Below are 22929 nucleotides of genomic sequence, written 5' to 3' on the forward strand. Positions count from 1 at the left end.
TGTGGAATAATGCCCTGTAGTCCTTTGGTTTTGTTGTGTGAGTGTCATAAGGAGCCAGCTAGGGATACACACACAGCACAGTTACAAAATGATAATGTGATGGAGTGGTTATCAGTGATAATGGTTATCAGTGATGGAGCTCAGTCTTAAACGGTTGTCTACAGACTAGTACAGAGCAATCCCATAATGAATTAGCTTTGTGTGAGTGGGGATTGTAATATAATAAAGTGGGATGAGCTGGGGGAGGAGTGTTATTTACATCATCTTGCAACCTTTTCAAAGCCACAGCTACAAAGGATTTGGTTTGATTGCAGTAAGAGTCAAAAGGTTTTAGTGTCCCTCTGGCACAGTGTGGGAAATAAAATGCGGCGAGAGATGTATTCAAATAACTAAATTGTTACCGTTTTTTAAAAATATATAAAGTAAGCTTGCTAAGATGTTTGGCTGGTGCATTACCAAGGTGGGGTGAATATTAGCTTAGTGTTGTGTGTTCAACTCAGCAAAACACCAGTTATTGAGAGGATGCCCACCTGATGACCCCGTAGACCTACCTGCACTCTTGCACAAAACTTCATTTTCACATGTTACTTTAGTTGGTGAGACAGGTCAAGGGCCAGAGGGCAGTGGCTATTGGTAAGAGTAGTGGAAGTATGATGGCTGAACAAGAGAGCGGGCTTGGCTGTCTGATTAAATGGCCTAACAAGCCACCTGGGCCAGACACTTTGGACGGGCTGGCCAGGCTGGGGCACAGACTCAGAGAGGGGTGTCGCATTTGAAATACATGTAAAAAGTAAGTTGTACCCCTAGTTCCATGAAATAATAAGCCATACATCATTAAGAATTGTTTATTTTGTGTGACAATGAGACACACACACAGTGCTTTCGTTAGTTGACTTTGACTCTGCTCCTTATTTCCTCCCATCCGATGTCACAATGTCACCTCTTATGGTGCCCAACAGATTTATGACAGCATGACCTGATAACCCCTGAGTGGGCTCTGTGGTGGGTCAGATAATCATTTAACACCGAGACTGGTCTTTCACAGTATCATAGTTTTTAATCATTTACATTTTTTGGTGACTCCAGACATATGGAAACAGGGCAGCATGCAACAATAAATCATAACAAAATAAAGGTAGATAAAAGGTTTTTAGACATCTGTAGTGGCCCCATACACCCAGCTCAGTGTAAAACATCATATCTGCTCTGTAATGGTACCCAAAATAAATGGCTATTGAATGTCAATAAAACAATGTTTACAAGTGGGGATGTGAGAACACAAAATAAGATTTGAAAGTCACACACCATGTGCCTCAGATTTTTTTTTATTTTGTCAATCTGGTATTTGATGGAACCTTTCTTTCGCTCTCTGACTGTTCCAGACCTACCGCTCTGCTTCTTTATTGCAGGGTACACTGCTCCTGCAAGACCTCCCCTCAGGACGTCCCACCTCCCTCACATACACTCTGACCATGCAGGAGGTGTAACCCTCCTTCCACTTCTTCCTTGTGTGTCACTGGAGGAAACCCAAACCATAAAAAAACTCAACCTGTAACAAGTCAAGATGTCAGACCCTGATACCTCCTCACCAGCGGACCCTGCACTGCCACTCACCTCCCCACGCACCCCACTGCAGCTCTCCTTCCCTTTCCTGAGGGAGGGCAGCCGGGTTTGGGAGAGGGAGAGGAAGCCGCCACAGCCTGGAGAGCTGCCCAGCCCACTGCCCACCAAACGCACCCGCACATACTCAGCGTGAGTGGGAACATAGAGCATGAAAAGATGGCAGGTTTTGTAATGAGTGCTGATGTTTGTGGTACAGTGATTTGTGATGCACTGCCCCCTTCTTCCGCCCTTGTGCTTTCTGTCTACGCCATTCTTTCTCTGCAGGACAGTGCGAGCCAAATCAGGTCCAGTATTTAAGGGAGTGTGTAAAAACTTCTCCAGGTCTCAGGGTCATGGATTCATACGCCCCTCTCATGGAGGAGAGGACATCTTTGTCCACATCTCTGAGTGAGTGACCTCTTTTGTTTGGATTATGGACACTAACCTTTAACACTGTCTTTAAGATGATGTTGATGGTAGCTTGAGTGCTACCCAGCCCATGAGGCTTGTTTCTCTTTGGTTCATTAAATCAGTTTCTTTGTTGAGTTTCTAATTTTGTGTTTCTTTGACAGCATTGATGGGGAGTACGTGCCTATGGAAGGGGACGAGGTCACGTACAAAGTGTGTCCCATCCCTCCCAAGAACCAGAAGATCCAGGCCGTTGACGTGGTTATCACCCACCTGAACCCAGGCACCAAGCATGAAACCTGGTCAGGTCAGATTATCAGCTCCTAGACCAGCGCACCAGGCCGCAGCGCTGCAGATGGTCTTGGAATGGAGCTGGGGAGATTTGGGTTTAATTTAAGGTTTTATGTTTTCAGGGTGTGAGGTTTGGGACCTGGTCTGAGAAAGAAGGATTCAAGCTTTGGGTATGGTGAGGGTCAACCTGAGGGGCCCTGGTTATGGAAGGGTGTTTGTGAACATTTGTAGGTTAGAGCTGGAAGTTAAGCTTTGAATGTAAATGTTTTTCTTTGATGGTCATGGTTTGATCATTTGGATTGAACATTTTTGTTGGGGTGGGTTAAAATTTGGGGGTTCAGGGGCTTAGGGGTTAGGGCATAGGGCTTATAATCAAATAATATATTTTAGTTGGAAAATCAGTGAAGCAGGTTTTTGATGCTGAAGAAGCAGATGGGATGGAGGTTGAAAAGCATTCTGAGCAAATTTGAAACAACTTGGCCGTATTGACACTCGGTGGAAACACTAAAAGAGTAGGTTTTGAGGGAGCATCTCAGTGGAGCCCTGAACTTGGAGCACTTGTATTTTTTCTTTGTGCTCACAACCAATAGATTGCGTACCACCACTGCCAAAAGACATGACAAACATCTGTTTCAAATTGTACATTTGAACTGTTTTGTGTCTTTGTTTACAGCAAAAGATGGAGATAGTTTTCACCAGTAGATTAAAAGTGAAAACATATATGTGTAACAGCCTTCTGGGTTGTTTACAGTAGGCTTGGCTTAAAGTGAAAGGAACAGCTTGTCAGATCTACCTTTATCTCTCTGCCTTCAGGAGAGTAAAGCATTTTCTGAGTTGTTTGACACAAAATGCTAACAAATGGGTGTACTTACAGTAAGTAAGTAAGTCTGACACACATTCAGTGCGCTCTTAATGCGTTTTGGCCTCAGGAGCTGCAGTGAGCACCACATATAAGTAAATCTTTTCCTTTTTAATATTGTAGCACTAGTGTATTTTGTCTACTTGGCAAAGGTAGAAATCCAGTATTACTGTAGCCAGCTCCTATGACGGTCATATGTTTCAGTAGTGGAGAGAGTAGCTGGATGATATGTTGGCCTGCTTGCTGCTGGGAAACCAGGCCACAGGGTTTGGAGTTGAGGAAGGAAACTAGATAGGGGATGAGGGTCTGAGATCGGGCAGAGGATGGAAGGGTTATCTGTGCTGTAGATGAAATTGAGCACAGATGCTGCTAGAATTGAAATGTTGTAAGCATGTGTAAGGAAGAAGATCAAGATTAAAGTCAGCAGTTCTGAAATTTTGGTTGGTCAGGTGAGCTTAATGGCATGAAAAAAATTTGTTCCTGATTTTTGGGAATAAGCGTATTTAGTTCTTTGATGAGAGTTAGACGTGTAGACTGATACCACTCAGATGTTTGTGTGGTACCTTTGTGAAAAGGATGGACAGGCTAAGAGCTCCCAGAAGTGAAGCCAACACAATCCCCCGGTGGCTGGTTGCAGTATAGTTCATTAATCTCGCCTCCTCCGTGTTGGTGGATGGGACATGAGCCAACCTTAAAAACTCAAAAGTACAAATCAGGTACATATTTCCCAAAGGTCACTGCTGTGGTTTTTGTTAGATATTACAGTATCGTGTGTCTGTACAAGTGGTCATTTTTTCTCACATGTTTGTTTTAAAAGAGTTATTTGATGATACATTTCGGATCATTTGACAGCTTTGATTGGTAGCTCAGTGCTGTCACTCCACACCTGGTCACTGCTGCGCAGAATGTGGTTATGAAGAATCAAGGTGGCGGCTGCCATATTCATGATATTTTGGCTTCATTTTTGCAAAGTGAAGGCAAGTGGTGATGCCATGTCCTTTCTACACAGTATATGTCGAAGTGTAGTACATAGAAAGATACAGCCAATTTACCAGTGAGCTTAGCTTAGCATAAAGCCTGGAAACAAGGAACAGCTAGCTTTGTCTCTGTCTCCGCCCTTTAACACCTCGATAGCAATGAACCAATGAACATGTCATTTTTCATTGGTTAATCAGTATCAATCAAACTGTAAAAATGACAGTGTTTATGCTAAGCTAAGCTAACTAGCTCCTAGCTGTAGCTTCATACTTAGCATACAAACAAAAGAATGATGTCATTCTTTCATCTAACTCTCGGCAATAAAGTGAAATAGCATAGCTCTCACTGTTCTAACTATTAATTTAAATCATTTATGTAATTAAACATAAAAGCATTTCCTGTTGTTGTGATAAATGAATTCCTTTTGTGAAATACAGTATTTTGTGGCCTTAAGGCTTTAATTTATCTTAAAATGAATGAATCAGTTATAATAAACTGAAAATGGAAAAGAAGTTTCACCTTATGAAAATGAGAGAGGAGGGTGAAGCTGACGAGGATGAACTGCTAATTTTTAGCTTGAAGGTTCAGTACACTTCATATGCCACGGCAATTTACTGTGAACATTTTAAAGAATAAGCAGCAAAGGCTTCCTGGTTTAAGTTTTACAAGACTGTTTATTTATTGACTTATTTATTTTCATTTGTAACAACATAAACATCAGGTATTTGTGCAAATCTAAGCCTGTTTGAGTACACTGCACACCTCAACTGTAATGATGCTAAAAATCGCTTAGCTAGTGTCACGTCATCACTGACAGGCAAAAAACACAAATGAAAACCTTCAACTTTTCCCAAACACAAGTTTCTAATTTATATCCTTGTCTAATTTTTACTACCTATGAGTATGTGTTCAAAATAACAAGACGATTTGTTTTGCACATTGTCATGTTCTGCTTGTTGTAATTTTTCTGTAGAATGTGTTGATTCTGTTCTGTCATGCAGTAACACAGCTGGAGCCTTCACAGAAGCGTCGTCAGGTTGTCCTATGCATCTTTGATTTTTTTTTTCTTTTTTTGTCACAACTGTGAATTAACATAATAGCAAATCACTGTATCTGGTTTATTTACTGTGAGAGAAACAAGTTTGATTGTATTCACAAGCACTTTTATTTTTGTCAAATAACTGTGGCACTGTTTTTTGTCATTAAGTTACTGTAAAGTTTGAATAAAACTTACTCTTGTATTCACAGACCTGTGTGGAAACTTATTTTTTTAATGTTGGATTTTCCATCAGTCTCTCTATTTCTCATTGGTGTCAGTATAAAGTGAAGTAACTAGGCAGTTATCTTGAGAGCGCTCTCAGCTTTGGCGGGTTTTTTGCTATAAGCCCAGTCTCTGTGCCATCTTAGAAAATATTCTTATGAATTTGTTTTGAACGGGCAACCCAAAGAGGCAGAAACAGACCTGGCAACTCATACACAGCAGACTGGATTTTCTACGTATATCAAGGGAAGTAGTGAAGGAAACATTTAGATCCTATACTTGAATATAAGTAGCAACACCACACTGTGAAAATACTCCAGTATGAGTAAAAGTTCTTTATTAAAAATGTTACTTAAGCAAAAGTTTGTAAGCTTAAGAGCAAAATGCTCTTGAAGTAAAAGTACCCATGCAGTGAAATGGCTCTTTTAGGTGTCTTACTATTCCTGCTATATTATATTACTGAATTACTAATACTGATGAATCCATGTGTAAAAAAAAAAACATTTTACTGTTGTAGCTGGTTGAGGTGAAGCTAATTTGGACTATTTAATGCACAGCTGGGTTGTTAATTAATACTAATGCATCATATTTTACAAACTTATCATATTTTCTATATAAAATCTTAATCTGTATAGTATGATGTAGCTTCTGTGTAGGAAACAGGTGGAGTTTTGTGCATTGCTGCTGTACTTGTGACTCCATGTTTGTTTTACTTTATTTACTTTTGCAGTGTGAAGCATAAGATAAGAAAGAGAGCAATAAACTGCTCTATGACCCTTTTAAGCTTGATCTTTATCTTCCCATTTCATCTACAGAGTTAGTCAGTGGTCATAATCCTGTATCATATAGCAATATGTTGATTGATAAACCTTATTTAGATCTGAATTCATTTTAATTTAATTTAAAACACTGAATACCTTTATTAAATATATTCATCAAAAAGAAGAAAAAATGAATGTGCTCACACACTAAAGGTGAACATGTTTCAGGTGTAAAGACAGATTAAAAAAGACAGTGACGATGAAAAATGAACTAATTCAAACACAAAGACTAGTGTAATGAGGCAGAAAAGACAGGACTTCACATGGTCACACACATAGGCTGCGTTTGTTTAGTTTTCAGGCATTATTTGTTTTTTTCAACCCACACAGTGACTGCAGCCATATGTCGTAGGATTTTAAAATATTTAAATTAGAACAAAACATTAGTTTTATCAACCAGAAATTAGGATCTAAACAGAGATAGTCAGGCTTGTTTGAAGTGAACTCCCCCGACCATGCTGCTATAAATGATAGTCATAAACATCCAGGCCTGGCTGATTTGGTTAAAGATGAAGACACAGTTTAGAATTATTAGCCTGATTTTTGCACTCGAGAGACAATAAAACAAAAGCAAACAAAAACCAAAGAGCGAAAATAAGCAGTATATGTTCACAAGTCTCCACTGAATGACGCACGCACCCTTTGGCTAATAATTAACAAAATACATACACTCACCAGCCCCTTTATTAGGTACACCTGTATGTAGCTGGAGACGATAAAAAGATAGACACACCTCTAAGTATAATGTAGTCCAGTACAACACCGCCTCTAACTAGGACCTCAGTAATAAACACATAGTTTATTACACAGTATGATTTAATTTATACATTTATGACAATTTCACCAAAAACCAAAACATTCTGAGCGTCATAAACACAGACGTTAAGGCAGAAGTGTTGCATTGAAGTACGTACAATTGTACAGGTGTACCTAATAAAGTGGCCGGTGAGTGTATGTCACCAAGTGTCATCAGAAAATGCTGGTGATGTAGTGGAAGGAATATTCTCATTTGAAATATAACCCCATTTAGCCTAATCAGTGTATTCACAGGCCATGATTACTCAGAAAGCTCAACCCATGTGGGAAAAAGCAACACTCTTCCTTTCACCTGCTACAGACCAGTGACAATCAGGAGATTAACAGAATCCTCCAGTTTAAAACAAACCACAATGCCTTAGTAACAAACCTTTACCTGACTCAATACCGTTTCAGATCTTAAAGGATAATAATTATGAAATAACATGCTTATAGCAGGAATAACACTGTTGAATAAAACACAAATCAAATGCATTCATGTACAGTAAGAAAGACATTTTTATTGGTTTATTGTATTTGATTTATTTATAACTTTTATTGCCAGGTTCGGGATGGTTCCCTGCATCACAGTGATTGATGAGCAATATTCAGGAGAAAAAACACTAGAAGCTGGTTACTATGCCTCCATCATGGAATCCTGTCATTAAACTGTATGTGTGTGTGTGTGTGTGTGTGTGTGTGTGTGTGTGTAGCCTGCTGTACATTTGGATTTAGAATATATGGCCATGTCACTGCACAAACCATCAGACACCAGAGTTACTGCCACTGACTGTGTATAGGCCAAACATTTAAATAACTTGAAAACATTGTGCTGATTGAATGAGGGCACTCTCTGTTGAATTAGCTGCAGGATTCATTTACGTCTTTCAGTCCTCTCCAGCCACTGTACTGCAGGGTGTGTTACAGATGAAGCCTGTTGAAGAAAATCACAGAAATGTGTGCAATTTTATAGCATGTTATCTGCGATGACTTTTATGGCCCAACCAACCTTTGCTCTTCTCGTTTCTCTCTTGATTTCCCTTTCCTGCCATGTCTTTTAGAAACTAACAAGTTGTTTCTATGTTTGCCGTCGGCCTGTCTCTAACACACACACACACTGAAAGCATATGTCTACTTGTCATTCACTCAGTTTTCAGTATTTGACAGAAAAACACAGTCATTTCACCACAGAAGACAGTATTTTAAGCTCACATGTCATTGTTTATGTGTAATTCCACTTCATCTTACTGGTAGGTGTAAATGACACCTCAGATTTGATAAGCAATCCTCATTGGTTCAATCAGTTAAAGCTTTGTTCCCTATTGATAACCCACTGATTTATTGTTTTGAAGTGATGTTACTTCAAATATAATTCTAAAATGAAATATATCCTAAGGGCATCACTATGACATGTTATTTGTTTCGTGCACCAATACACAGAGTGCTGCAGTGCACCAGCTATGACATGCGTGTATGTGCGCACTGTGCTGTACAAACACTGACCGCTGTGCCACAGCTTGTATTTTGCCTTTACATGCTGGATCAGAACATAACAATTACTTTCCTGTTATTATCCACTGCCAAATATAGGAGCTAGTTAAAATTCAAACTTGTGCTGCGGCACAGCAGAGCAATACTGGGACACATGCCCCAGTAAAAGAGGTCTGACGACGCCTGTGGGCTTTCTCATCTAAGTCCAGGTACCACAGGTGCTTTAAACCAAAATGCCAGTGCGTAATAAGGAACACTGGGGCAACAGGACACGTCTCCTCAACAGGACTCTTCTAATTAGATGAAGTGACTCTAGGTGTGCTCAGCGCCCCAAGGGCGACTCTCTCATCAATCTTCTCATCTAACTCTCAGTATTTATCTGTTTAAAATCTGCTTCAGTCAGATTTTTGATTCAGCTTCTGCCTTGAAATATGAAATCAACCTGATGAATTAATGAGTTCTGCTGTATGGTGAGCAAAACAACAGCAGTCTGTGCTCTGTGGTTCTTCAAGCCTGATGTTCACACAACAACAGTGAGAAGGACATATGGCCCGCCTCTGTCTTTAAAAGTTGTACATTAACAATTTCAGAGGGACAGGTGAGCAGCCACTAACAGAGGAAGTGTGAATCTGAGAAGCGACTGGCGCAGAGGAGAAAACAGACCATGGACTCTTTTTAACAGCTCAAAAATATAAACAGAAAAAACTTCAGAGCGGAAAATGGGTCTAGGTGGCTGGTGGTTGTGTTTGGGGTCCTTGGGCATTCTTGTTGCTCCGTGTCGGGGCATCACACAGTGTATGGATAAGGTTATGATCAATGTGATCTTGCTGCAGGATGAGACGTCACCCTGGAGCCTGAATTTTGTGAAAGGAGAAATACTGAAGGCCATTGCGACAGACTCGGCCATTAATTCTACAGAAGGTAATACAATTTAAAATACAACAGGATTATGATCTATTATGGACTCAAAATGATATTACTACATGCTGCAGTGCTGTAGATTCCAAGTGTGAGCAGTATTAATTACTGCATTACTAGTAGAGCAGTCAGTGTCACACTGGGGAAGCTACTTTGAAAACAGGTTAAACACAGATTTGTTTAGCAAGCACAGATGTTCACTGTACAAGAAAGACACCTATGGACCTTTTTCATTCGATCTGATATTGCAAGTGAATTTGTATTTACCCAAATTATGAAATGTTTTTCTGGCTCTCTCTTTCTACAAACCCCAATAAAGGTGTGAAGATTAATCTCACAGCCAACTTCGGTGGGTTCAACACAGTCTTCTATAGTCACACAGGCTGTACGAGTACCATGTGTGAGGGAGTGGAAGAGGTAAAAAGCCTGCTGGTAAGAAGCTACAGTTTTACATCCACTCCTGGGGTCTACTATATTTACAGCAATTAAAATCAAAATAAACTGTATTAGTGCTCCTAATTTTAGTGCGCACAAGTGTGAAAAAAGTCACACAGACAAAAACTCACACTGTTGTTTTCTCTCGCAGGCATCAGGCAGCCTGGGGTGTGCCGTGCTTGGGCCCACCTGCACGCTGGCTACTTTCCAAATTGTTGAGTACGTAGTACGTTTATGTACACAAGTCCTTCACAACAATAGTGTAGACATTTGAACATCAACCTTCACGTATCCAAAGAGTGAAAATATGTTACAGTAGGTTACAAAAGGTTACTTTTGAAATGTAATAGGTGACAGATTCAATAGTTACTCTGTTAAAAATGTATTAATTAATGTAACTATTTTAATTATTTCAAAGTAATGTAACATTACTTTTAATTAGGTGTTGGTTTCTTTTTGTAAAAATGTTTTTAACTGGCCAATAAAGCTGAAAAAGTCCTAACATAAATTTAAACCAGGCAGTGTAAACCTCACAAAAATACTCTGCACTTGTTGCTGTTAAACTTTTATTAAAGGTTTTTAAACATAACTTCAGTTACATAATACATTACTGCTGAAACATGTAGCCTCCTGAACAGGCACCAAGAAAAGCCCTTTTCTGATTTTAGAAGCACTGAAAAGCGTTCTTGTTCGACAACCTGACCACACGCCTTGGCGTTGTCGTCTGGTTCCAGCCAGCTTGCTTAGAGCAAGATTCAGTAACCTTTACCATCTGAAGAACAATTTTTGGCCAGAAAGGAAATAAAACACCTGCCTGGAGCTACAGAAACTATTTGAGGCTGTTACATGCGGGTACCACAACCTTTTGGATAAATAGCCAGTCCACAGTACAAATTTACCAGAAGGTGGCTGCTGTAGGCTATTTACTGTATAATTAGATTATTTGGTACTGTAACAGTCCATCCCCATTACAGTAACACAATGATTTGGTACATGTTTGGTACATTCAATGTATTTTTATTGGGGGATGTCACTTCCAACAAAACAAAACTGGCTGTGTAGTGGAGAAAAAACTCTGCTGCCATGTGTGGACTTAAAAAACGAGTTTCTACTGTTTAAATAGCAATGCAGGCCTATGCTGCCTGTGTTTGTGCAAATGAAAAAATAGCCAGAATGCCATGAAAAAAATATGTGAGTGAGTAGTACCTGGATAGCTTAATTAACTTTGTAGTGATTGGAACAGGATGGACACTATGGTGACAGGGCAGGCTCAAAGCTGTTAACAGGTTTTGTCCTGGCACTGTTATTATGCTATTTTATTAAGTTTTGGTATTTTTTCGGTCCAGAAAATAACCAAAATCAAACAACCAATTAAATGCAATGTTCCAAATTTGAGCACATATTGCCAAATGAAAGGAGCCTGTCTAGACACAGACAGTTCCTTGTTAGCCGTACTCCCCTTGATAGTATTATTTGTCCCAGCTACTTTGCTGATCCACACTGTCTGGAAATATGCCAGGTAGATGTCATCCTCTGTCTCTCTAACCCCTTTTTGTCATTCTTGCTCTCTCTATCAGTGCGGAGCAAGGGATGAGGCTCAAAACACCCATCATCTAAGCAGGAAGCTTTGGTACCTCCTGTGACTACACGACTTCTGCCACCGGCACGCAAGATCTCAGACTTCTTCATCCACTTCTGGGGAGAACAGAACGCACTCAAACCTGAGTGGAAGACGGCCTATGTTTACAAGAAGCAGAGCAACACTGAGGACTGCTTCTGGTGAGTTAGTGAGGAGGTAACCCACTTTTGTGAGTAAATGAACTGTGCAGTAACTTTTACATAAAGTGATTCTGGAGACAATTGGAGTCACTTTTCTTGGGATAACCTCCTTGCCTTATTGTCTCTGATAAATGTTGCAGACCTAAATCTAATTTCTGGGTTTTTGTGGAACTGTACAGGAGGCATAATGTGTTAGACTAGTTACCACTGTCACTCTGCTGAGTCTTTATTTCTACATGGTAACCCCATGCTCCATAAGCATCTTTGTTTAAGGATTACAAATCTTGAAAGTGACTTTTCCTCCAGTAAGTATTGTTGGACTGACTGTCTCCGTGAAATGTACTGACCCAGTTTTGAGTTCTTCATACTAAAAAAGAGGCATGAGAAGCACTGCTGGGACCTTGATGATGTTGAAGATGCTGTGGGGCCAGGAGTCTGGTATGGCTGTCCATTACTTCTGTGGCTGAGGAAAACTGTTGCTCTCTGTGTTTTGTTTTGTGTTTTTTCTCCTACAGGTATATGAATGCACTGGGTGCAGACATGAGCAGCTTTGCCCAGACTTGGGGAGAGATTCTACGGAACCCAGAAGCTCTGAAAAGCAAACTGTCACTCAAAAGCAGGAAAAGTAACTGTGAGTCTTTTTTTTTCTAAACATAGCTCCTTGTTTATGTAACCGTTCAGATGTAGAGAAGAACTTTGGAGATGTAATACCTGTACAGACTGTACATAAGAAGAAGGCATGACTCAAAAAGAAACATTGAATTTGCTATGAATACACACACCACACAGAGTGCAGGTCTACTTGTGTGGTTCCTGGAGTCCACAGAAGTCGAATGGGAAGCAGAGCCTATGTTTGATCAAGCTTCTAGTTAGGGCTGGATCAGGTGACCCTGAGCCTTCCCTTAGTTATGCTGCTATAGGCCTAGGCTGCTGGGGGGGCCCATGATGCTCTGAGTTTCTCTCCTCTCTTCCCTTCTCCTCTCACTATCTATACTATAAAGGCTTGAATTGACTGTAGCATCAGTAATGAAGTATTACGTATACAAGTGTATAGTTGTAAAACACTTGTAAATTTGACTTTCATATTTTAATAATGACAACTTTGCCACTTTTAACATTCAAAGTTTAACCATGAGTGGACAGTCACTGGCATGTGTCACAGTTGGAGCAGAAGTATAAATGAAAATCAGGCTCAGAGGTTGAAACAGGGGGTCGACCACCTCTGCTAATCTGCGTTGTTATGTTTTTGCTTGCAGTGTTCATCATGTGTGGATCACCAGCAGACATACTGGAGGCAAAGAACGGCTCCACAGAGGCAGACAGCAGTCACGTTCTCTTTCTCCTCATTGACCTTTACAAGTCAGTGCTCTTGCCCCATCTCTAATCTTCAGTTTGTCCACATGCATCTGTCTGTCCTGTTGACATGTTGCACCTATCATATTTGTGAAGCTGTGCAAATTGTTTCTGCATCCCAACACCCTTCTTTCTTATTTTATACAGCACTAATTCCTTCCCAACCAGGGGAACCTAAACCCTTATAACTTTGTCAAACGGTTCATGAAAAGACTGTGGAGTAGCTCAGCTAATTAAATCAAGTCGACATTTCTATTTGTTAAAAAAACACTTGTGTAAAACACCTGGAATAGTGGTGAATCGTTTGCTAATGAGGAGGAATGCAGAGAGAAACTGAGTGATGATGGGATGGTTGAAATAGCAAATGTAACTTGAAAAGTTACCTTAAGAACTGATAAACAGTTTAAATAACTACCTGAAAGTAATAAATAGTTGAAGTAGTTATGGGTAAATCATTGAAATAGCTAAAAGGCCTCAATTCATGAAGTGTCTGCCATTCCAAATGGCAGTAAATACAAACTTAACCACATTCAAATTGACAGTTGACTAGACTTGTATAATCAAATACTGTCCACTTAAATGAGCCACCTTTCTTCTAATTTCATCCTAATGATACTTAATAAGTTGAACTAACAGTTACATTTGGTACATTTTCTCCATTCAGTCTTTCTTTATCTCTTTGGTTTTACTGGAATAAAATTCAGAATAATTAAATCGATGTGGTTCACACAGTTTTACTGAATTAGCCAACGCTAAATACTGTATGCTGATATGGAAATGATGTGTTCCTCAGGATGCTGCATGTACAGCTTTTAAGTGCAGTCCTTCTTCTTCTCTACACAGTGATCAATACTACACCAACACATCATCACTACCCTTCATGAAGAACGTGCTGGTGCTGACTATGCCCAACACCAGAAACTACACCATCAACACAGACCTGACAAACAACAACACGGTGAGGGGGTGGGTGTAATGTGCAGTGGGCTGGACCGTTTCTTGGTCAGGTGCAGAGACTTTCTTCTTGTCATTGTTTGAGACAATGAGTGCATTTACCAGGATGATGAATTGTTGAATTATTGCTTTATCTTCTACTTTACACCAACTCCAAACAGGCTCTTCTTCTCATTGCCTGAAAGGTTCTGGTGTTTCTCTTTCTATGAGTTGACTTTCTGTTTAAAGGACTGGATCAGCCCACGTTACAAATAAACAACGGAAACATTGCTTGTTCAGCATCAGTGTTCCTGCTATTATTTAATTTATACAGCAGTGTTTGTTTTGTCATTTCTTACAGGGGCTGTATCCAGAAAGTAGTTCAAGTCATCAGTGTCTCTCTTTCCTCAGATGAATGATTACATGGCTGCGTATCATGATGCGGTGCTACTGGTAGGCCAGGTGATGAGGGACATTGCTAAAAAATCATCAGAGATTCTGCAGATGGAGTACGTCAGTGTGAATTACTTCAGGAGCCTCTCCTTTAATGGTAAGGAAGGAGGGAGAGCTACCAGGACAACAAGTCAAGTCAGCAATCAGTATGGGTGGTTGTATTGTTCTAAATCATCAACTTACGGAATGAGCCAGAATAATGGCAGCATGCTGATGTTAGCATAAAGCTCAAAAATATAAAACAGTGTAGGTGCAAGGAAAAAGGCTAAGGCTAAAACACAGCAGCCCCAACAGTGACACCAGGACTGCAACTAGCAGAACAGGGAGCACAAAGCAAACACTGATTGCCGGTGCCTGTGTGTAAAGATGCTTCTGCTGTGTGATTCTGGTCAGGAAGCGCTGGACTCTACAAGCTGGACAAGTATGGAGACAGAGATGCCAATCTCACACTCATTTACACCACTGCTGACAACAAGGTAGTTAGTTCTCCTGTGTTAAATGTTTTTGTGTTATTAGTAGACATGATATTAAGCAAAACATATCACTGTTTAAAAAACCTTTTGTCTCAAAGATAAGAGAAAGCCCTCCTGTCATGAATCTCTTGCTGTCTTAGTGTTCTGTGCTCAAATGTGTAATTTTCTCCTGTTATGTAATCTTCAGTACCGACCTTTATTCATATTTGACACTGAGCACAACCAAACCAAAGTGGTTGAGCCAAACCCTTCCTTCATCTGGGGAAAACAACTTCCTGATCACAAACCAGATGCAGGTAAAATGCACACATTTGTACTTGTACTATATCTTTGTGAGGACGCTCACTGACATATTGACGCAATCTCTAGTCTCTTACTCTAACTGTAACCATCACAACTAAATGTCTAACCCCAACTCTTACTTTAATCCTGGCCTAAACCTATTTCTGACATGAACCCTAAAATCAGGTTTTAACCCTAAAACAGCTGATGGACAAATGTCCACACTACTATGGTTTCGAACCACAATCTGTCCACACAAACACAGAAAGATGTCTACACACCCACAGACCGACTACTCTGTGTCAAAAGCTATAATCATTAACTTCCTTCACACACACATAAGTGCACACATACACAGCACACGTCAAGCTACACAGGTAGTGGATCATCAGATGTCAGCGGACTTATCTGAGATTGAAGTCCAGATACAGAAGGACGCCTTTTGTTTTATCACAGATTTTACTGCATCTGTGGTGAAGTGGGAACCATCCCAAACGTATTTTGGAGTGGCACCTCATACTGTTAACTAGACTTTGCTACTCATTCATGACACTGATGCTTGGGATTTAAGTTGCATGCTGTTTCTTTGATGGAAACTCTCACTGTCGGTTTGCATTTGCTACAGTTTGGTCAATTTTAAGCGCGTAACAGCTTAGAGAGAAGGAGCTATGACAAAACAATGCATTGGCATAAGCGGCTTCAGTGGGCTGCTGAACTAAAGTTGCCCTTCATATTTTAAAAGTTGCTTAGAGTGCACAAGCTTTCACTGGGATTGTCTCATCAGTTATACACGTAGTGGGTTTAAAGCTGGGGAAATAAAGCATCAACAAAGTGACACTATTTCCTTTCTGTGTGTCATATGAAACTAGAACAATACAGCACTGAATTACCTGCTAAATGCCTCAACTTTGTTTTTGTCCTCACATCTTCAGCCCTGGCATTTCATGACATCATTATGATTGTGTTGGCCGTCACAGTGGCGGTGGTGGCCACCATCGCTTTCATTTTCTACAGGTGAGTGAAAGCAGCACACACTGATACAGAGAGCTACGGCGACCATGTCGTTGTTAAACTGTAGCCTGGCCGAGGGGTTTGCTCTGATCAGGGCTGGTAAATTTGATCCTTTACAGCTTAGTTTTTAAGGTTCATTCTTGTTTTCAGAATCTCTGGAGCACTGATTTTAGATGAAGTTCATATGAATAAATACTTTCAGCATCAAAGACTTAACTGTGGCGGTCTATACATAAATGTAAATAAAATACAGTTGCAAGTTACAGGTATTGGTGTTTTTCAAAATCACAATAACAACTGTTTTCCTTAAAATTTTACAAATCTGCATGTGATTTGATGGATCACTTAAGTCTTTTTTTTTTTTTTAATTTGAAGTCAAAGGCTTTCTTTGATTTTAGAGCCAAGTGAAGTTCTTGTGTAAAATTTAAAAGCATGTGTCTTGGGTACAAGGACCCTTTCCTCTACTATGTTTCACATTTTCATAGCAAGTTTATCATCATTTTTATCTCTGAATAGTTTTTTTTTTTTTGTCTTGTGTAGCCAGAACAGGAAAGGCCGTCTGCTTAGGAAGCGCTGGTCCCACATCACCTCTGATCTCATCACGTTGCTGGAAAATAACGAACTCAACGTCATCTCTCTTAAGGTAAGTGTGTACACTGCTCGCTGCTCGCTGAGCAGTGTACACACCCATTGGTGTCATGTTGACCTGTACAGGACAGTGAAACATCCCCAGGCACAAATGTTTATAGTTTATAGTTTATAGTCACAGTTTTTCCTCAAGAAGCTGCTTGAGCTCGTCTCATTCTTGATTGTAAATGCTGTACAGATGGGGACGTTCCTCAGGTTACTCTGTTAAAATGTCCTTCTGTCCCCAACAGATTGAAGATGAGAAGCAAAGCGTGAATTCAGTGATCTGCACTGCTCTCTATGATAAGAAGGTATCGCCCAGCAGTAGTTGCTCTCTCAGCACACTCTTGCATGCTACTGAATATGTTCATGTAATTTGTTTGTTGTTGCTGCAATACTTTCAGATTGTGATTCTGAAGGAGCTGAAGCATTCAGATGGGAACTTTAACGAGAGACAGAAGATAGAGCTTAACGCAGTAAAACACACACACACACACACACAAGCTGACGTGTGATGTCGTGATACTGACTGTCTTTCACATCACATTAGATTTTTATTGTCTGTCCTGTGTGTTAATATTATTCCACACTAGCTGAAAGAGCTGGCGTTGCTTATGAAAATGATTCCCCCTTCTCCCTGCAGCTCCTGCATATCGACTATTACAACCTCACCAAGTTTTACGGCACAGTGAAGTTTGATCAGAGTGCGTTTGGAGTGTTTGAATATGGAGACCGGGGGTCACTCAGGGTATGTAAGATCCACTGAGGTGTCAGTGGAAGTCCAGGTTGTCCATACCAAGTTGAGAATATCAGCAGCAACAAGATCAAATATACAGAGACGAGTCATGGAGAGAATAGTGATAGTTGACTTTTCTGAAGTCTTTCCAACATACATTAACTGTGATACCACCATGTACAACGATGTGTATGTATACACAAACTCTCCCTGTCCCTGTCTTCATCCAGTATGTGCTGAATGACTCAGTCTCATACCCAGAGGACACCTTCATGGACTGGGAGTTCAAGATCTCCCTCATGTACGACATCGCCAAGGTGAGACGGAAACTCTTGGCTCTGGTCATGAGCAGCATGCATAACTGAAGTGTTGTATTGTATCTGGCCTTTATGAATGACTGAGGAGAAGGCAGCATATGTTTATCTCAACCAAAATAAGCCTTACATGTTATTACATCACATACAACTCAGTTTAACAGTCACATGTATCAGATATAACAGGAACATGTAAATGTGTAAAACTCAACAGTAATCAGTCTGAATCAGAGTACTTTATTTGGTAAAAACCATCACATCAAACATTTTTGAATGTATGTAATTATTATTAGGTGCTACTGTCTTAAATTGTTTGGGTAGTTTTCTTAAAGGAATAGTTCAACATTTTGGGACACATTCCTACACACCTATTTGTTGCAATTATTACACAACTTTTTTCATATAACAAAGGACAAGCATCTTGATTAGTGAGCCTCGGCTGTATTGAGGTGGTGGTAACATCAGACCTATCCAAACTTTGCTTCCAGTCTTTGTGCTAAGCGAATAAGCTGCTGGCTGGATGTTCATATTTACCATACAGAAACAACTCTGGTATCAAGCTTCTTATCTAACTCTTGGCACAAAAAAAGCAAATGAGAGCATTTACAAGGTCTTCACCAAACAGATAACTTGAATTTGAATGATGAACACTTAGGAACTGTTGTTGTAGTTCCTCTTGGATTCCTGTAGAGGACAGTAAACGTCACAGATGACTTCACTGCCTCTGATTTGCTGTGAATCTCTTCCACCGCAGTGTGTCTGTTCAGTGACTCCGGTGTGTGAATCCTCTCTTAGGGCATGTCCTACCTCCATGCCAGTGACATTCAGATGCACGGTCGCCTTAAGTCCACCAACTGTGTGGTGGACAATCGCATGGTGGTGAAGATCACAGATTTTGGCTGCAACAGCTTTCTTAGCCCTGTCAAAGGTAAAATCACAGCCACACAGTGTTTAAGTCCTCCTTCACTGAGTATTATTCCTTCACTGTCATAAGTTCTCTGATCTCTCAGACCTGTGGACTGCTCCGGAGCACCTGAGGAGACAGGGCACCTCTCAGAAAGGAGACGTCTACAGCTTTGCCATCATCGCTCAGGAGATCGTTCTTAGAAAGTGCACGTTCTACACTGAGTGCTGCTCCGACCAAGAAGGTGTAACACACTTACACAACCACTGTCCAAAGTAAAGTCTGCACACTTGTGTGCTGAGCTCTGAACAAAGATTTTATTGCTCTTTCAATGCCATTCTTGAAGGATCATGTCAAAATGACTGAGTGTGCATCAAAAAGGGGAGAATTAAGTATTTATTCTTTTTGCTGATGAGAGTCCACAGTCCTGATTTATCCAGTAGATAAATACCAAAAGGTCCTTCAACAGTATTTGTTTCCTAACAGTGAAACTGTCATTGGTCACCAAGTCCTACTTCAGACCTGATCTTAACTTTGAGGCGACACAGAAAGAAGCAGAGGTGAGTTATAGGTGTGGCAACGTTATCTCACTGTGTTTGTGTGTATTACCTGATGTGTCTTTGAAGTGTTGTCTTTTGTCTGTAGGTGTACCTGTTAATTAAAAGCTGTTGGGATGAGGATCCAGAAAAAAGACCTGACTTTAAGAAGGTAGAAAACTGTCTGGGGAAAATCATCAGGTAACCCCTCACTTCTTTGGTTCTTGGACTCCTGTTGCCATCAGAGATGTGACTGATCTACACTATGTACAGTAGCTACATTCAGCCAACAGAAGCACTGAGAAATGAATTTCATGATGGTTTTAGAGAGCGGTATTGTTTCCCTTCCTTTTCTTTGTCTTATCCTTTAGTAAAATCCATGATCAGGAAAATGAGAGCTACATGGATAACATGATCAGGCGGCTGCAGATGTATTCCAGAAACCTGGAACATCTGGTGGAAGAGAGAACAGCCCTCTACAAAGCTGAACGGGACCGAGCAGACTGCCTCAATTTCATGCTGCTTCCTGGGTCTGTTTCATTTGAACAACATCATTTTTAGACACTAGCCTCGGAACACAAATATCATAACATGGAAATGTGAAATGGTTTTGGTGCTGAATACAAACACTTAAGAGATACAATAGAAAACTAGCACTATCCAAAAACCAGCATCATGGTTGAGGCTGTGTCCAGTGATACTGTAGCCCTAGATGTGTTTCTTTGTGCATGTTTCTCTGTGTAGCCCAGTGGTGAAAAGCCTGAAGGAGACCGGTGTGGTGGAGCCAGAACTGTACGATGAGGTGACAATTTATTTCAGCGACATAGTTGGTTTCACCACTCTGTGCCAGTACAGCACTCCTATGGAAGTCGTGGACATGCTCAATGACATCTACAAGGGCTTTGACAGCATCGTTGACTTCCATGATGTATACAAGGTACTGATAAGGGTGAAATTATCGGCTAAATAGGCAACTAGACAGTACACACCAGAGAAGGCATCATGTCATCTGCCCTCAGGTGGAGACGATCGGTGATGCCTACATGGTCACCTCTGGGCTACCAAAACGAAACGGGAACAGGCATGCTGTGGACATCTGTCGCATGGCACTGGACATCCTGGCGTTCATAGGTACCTTCCAGCTTCGACACCTGCCTGGGATCCCTGTGTGGATACGCATCGGCGTTCACTCAGGTAGATGGCACAAAACTCAGATTTGCTTATTGTTTCTCAGTTTTCCAATAAATATGTTCACTGGAACTGAACACACAAGAGCTGAGATGCCTTTGTTTTTAAATGAAAATTGGATAATCTCCCTCATCTGTGTTGTAGCAGTGTGAGGCTACAGCCTGTAACTTGCTGTAAAGGTGCTTGATTTCCCCAAGCTGCTCTGAATTATTTACTCCCTTTGAGCTTTCCATTTATTTAGTTTAATCTTGCATCTGTAATATAAAATGGACTAATTACTTGTCTGTCTGTGTGTATCAGGTCCTTGTGCAGCAGGTGTTGTGGGGTTAAAGATGCCCAGATATTGTGTGTTTGGAGACACAGTCAACACAGCATCTCGCATGGAGTCTACAGGGCACCGTGAGCAGAGAAACACATGCATGCTGAGAGATTGACTGATCAAACCGGTTTACACTGACATTCGTGCAGCCAATCTCTTATGGGCTAGATATTTAACATTAGCACTATACTACACATTACTCTAGTGCAATCAGAGTAGATATAAATCAACCAAATTAAATCAATTTACCAGTCAATGCTGCTTGTTTTATCTTCTAACATCATCCAGCCCTGCGGATCCACGTCAGTCAGCCTACTATACATATCCTGGAGAGGACAGACTGCAAGTTTGAGTATGCAATCAGAGGAAAAACATATCTGAAGGTAAAGAGGAGCCTCTTCCTTAAATTTACTAAACACATCAGCCAAATCAGTTTTTAAATGAATGAGAAAACTACAGTACTTTCTATAGAGAGCACCACCAACACAGTATGGATGTTTTCACAGCCACAAACTGTCAGTAATCCTAACTGTGTGTGTGTGTGTGTGTGTGTGTGTTTTCCAAGGGTAAAGGCACAGAGACAACCTACTGGCTGACAGGTGAAACTGGTGAAGACTACAACCTCCCAACTCCACCAACAACGTAAGCAAACACTTTGTACACAAAGACAACAGTTTATGGTTTTACCGGGGGTTCTGCTTTAGACCATATCATGTCCAGACACAATGACTTGTATAGATTAACAAACATGATATAATGTGTTAATTAGCGAGTGCTGGAAAGTTACTTTTTTACTTTTGGACAGAGCCAGGTTGCTTCCCCATTCCTGTGTTTGTGCTAAGATGGTAGCTTTATATTTAGGGATGAACAGAGAAATGTATTTCCCACAGTGTTGAACTATTCCTTTAGCAGGGTTAACATACTTACATATATGTTTTATTGTGTTAGAGGTAACGTTCCATATTGTAGATAGGTTTAGGTTGGTGTCTTATTTGTTCTAACCTGACCTGTATACGTCCATGTAGATATATATTATATATATAAAAATATATTGTACCTGACCCGGTTCTTTGTTAATGTACTGGTACTCCCTCTCCCAGAGAGAACGTTCAGTGGCTCCAGCAGGACCTCGCCAACATGATCCTGATGTGTCTGGAGCGCCGCTGTCGTGGGTCTGTCCGAAGGAAAAAGAGGACGAAGAATGAGAAGGACCAGGAATCGGAGGCAGAGTCTGAGAGTGACCATCTTGAGTACCTGCATCTGGCCAGTGTGGATAATACCCTCAGTACCTTCCTGTAAGACAAACCTGACAGGATGTTATTATACTGTTTAGTAAGAATGGAAAAGAAGTCAGCAGGTAGAGACAGAAAGGGAAGACAGAACTATGCACCACAGCTTTAATCACAAAAAAACTAAAATACATATGTATGAAATAATGTACTAAACAAACACGTTATGTAAAAAGTGACAGTCTCAGTATGGATTCTCTCATTGTTGCTTTCCATTGCATAAGAGGGACAAAGATGGGAAAGGTGATTATTTTTTAATTTCAGGATATATCTGTGATATGCAGCTGATATTAGAAAAGAGATTTTCCTGCATTTTACTTAGGCTTGTGCTCCTTATTTAACCCTTGGTCAGAAGCGCAGCAGCAACCAGCGATGTGAAGATAACTAGATGACTTAGGAATGATCTGTTCCATTCATCTGAGGCTAAACTGAGGCTCTGGCATGTTTGGAGTTTATCTGAGTAATGTTCTTGTACATATAGAGCTTTCTTTTGTAAACTTATTTACTGCTCAGTCTCAAACTGGGTGACCCAAAAACATCTTCAGCAAGATGCATTTCCAGTGCTCAGTATGACTTCCACATCTTTGGAAGCAAATGATGAGTGCATCATTGTTAAGCAGAACAACAATAAGAACATACATTACAACTAACAATACTAAACAACAGTAGTTGTTGCCAAACTCTGGAGGAAGTGACAGTATACAACAGAAGTCAGTGGCAGTACTAATAACCTAACTTAAAGGACAACTATCAAATCTGTTGGCCACGTTTAATATGTTTTTATCTTTGCACTGTGAACATTATATTTTAACTATACCTGAAGATGACATGTGTCCAACTGGCTGCTCATTTCAACCGCTGGAGGTTAAACTG

The 22929-nt window shown here is 40.4% G+C and overlaps 2 protein-coding genes across 2 annotated transcripts in view; both read left to right on the plus strand.

Annotated features, from left to right (window-relative positions):
- csdc2a (cold shock domain containing C2, RNA binding a) overlaps positions 1 to 5385 on the plus strand; it is a 7572-nt gene extending 2187 nt beyond the window's left edge. Inside the window, exons 2-4 of the mRNA XM_020620396.1 lie at positions 1410 to 1752; positions 1888 to 2010; positions 2175 to 5385. Coding sequence (XP_020476052.1) covers positions 1565 to 1752; positions 1888 to 2010; positions 2175 to 2337 — 474 coding nt within the window. The 5' untranslated portion in view covers positions 1410 to 1564 and the 3' untranslated portion in view covers positions 2338 to 5385. The remainder of the gene's footprint in view (positions 1 to 1409; positions 1753 to 1887; positions 2011 to 2174) is intronic.
- A 3840-nt stretch (positions 5386 to 9225) lies between these two features.
- Positions 9226 to 22211, plus strand: LOC109971850 (heat-stable enterotoxin receptor). Its single transcript, XM_074527680.1, is given in 28 exon segments — positions 9226 to 9427; positions 9744 to 9856; positions 10011 to 10078; positions 11437 to 11505; positions 11507 to 11638; positions 12154 to 12269; positions 12895 to 12997; positions 13835 to 13949; positions 14336 to 14474; positions 14771 to 14853; positions 15038 to 15146; positions 16065 to 16146; positions 16684 to 16786; positions 17022 to 17081; positions 17175 to 17246; positions 17414 to 17518; positions 17737 to 17823; positions 18616 to 18748; positions 18831 to 18968; positions 19211 to 19284; positions 19370 to 19461; positions 19632 to 19790; positions 20005 to 20197; positions 20280 to 20454; positions 20749 to 20847; positions 21056 to 21150; positions 21333 to 21409; positions 21868 to 22211. Coding segments are annotated over 28 exon segments (3192 nt in total). The 3' UTR covers positions 22067 to 22211.
- Positions 22212 to 22929: the final 718 nt, after the last annotated feature.

Source organism: Monopterus albus, unplaced genomic scaffold (assembly GCF_001952655.1).
Source record: "Monopterus albus unplaced genomic scaffold, M_albus_1.0 scaffold236.1, whole genome shotgun sequence".
Classification (NCBI taxonomy): Eukaryota; Metazoa; Chordata; class Actinopteri; order Synbranchiformes; family Synbranchidae; genus Monopterus; species Monopterus albus.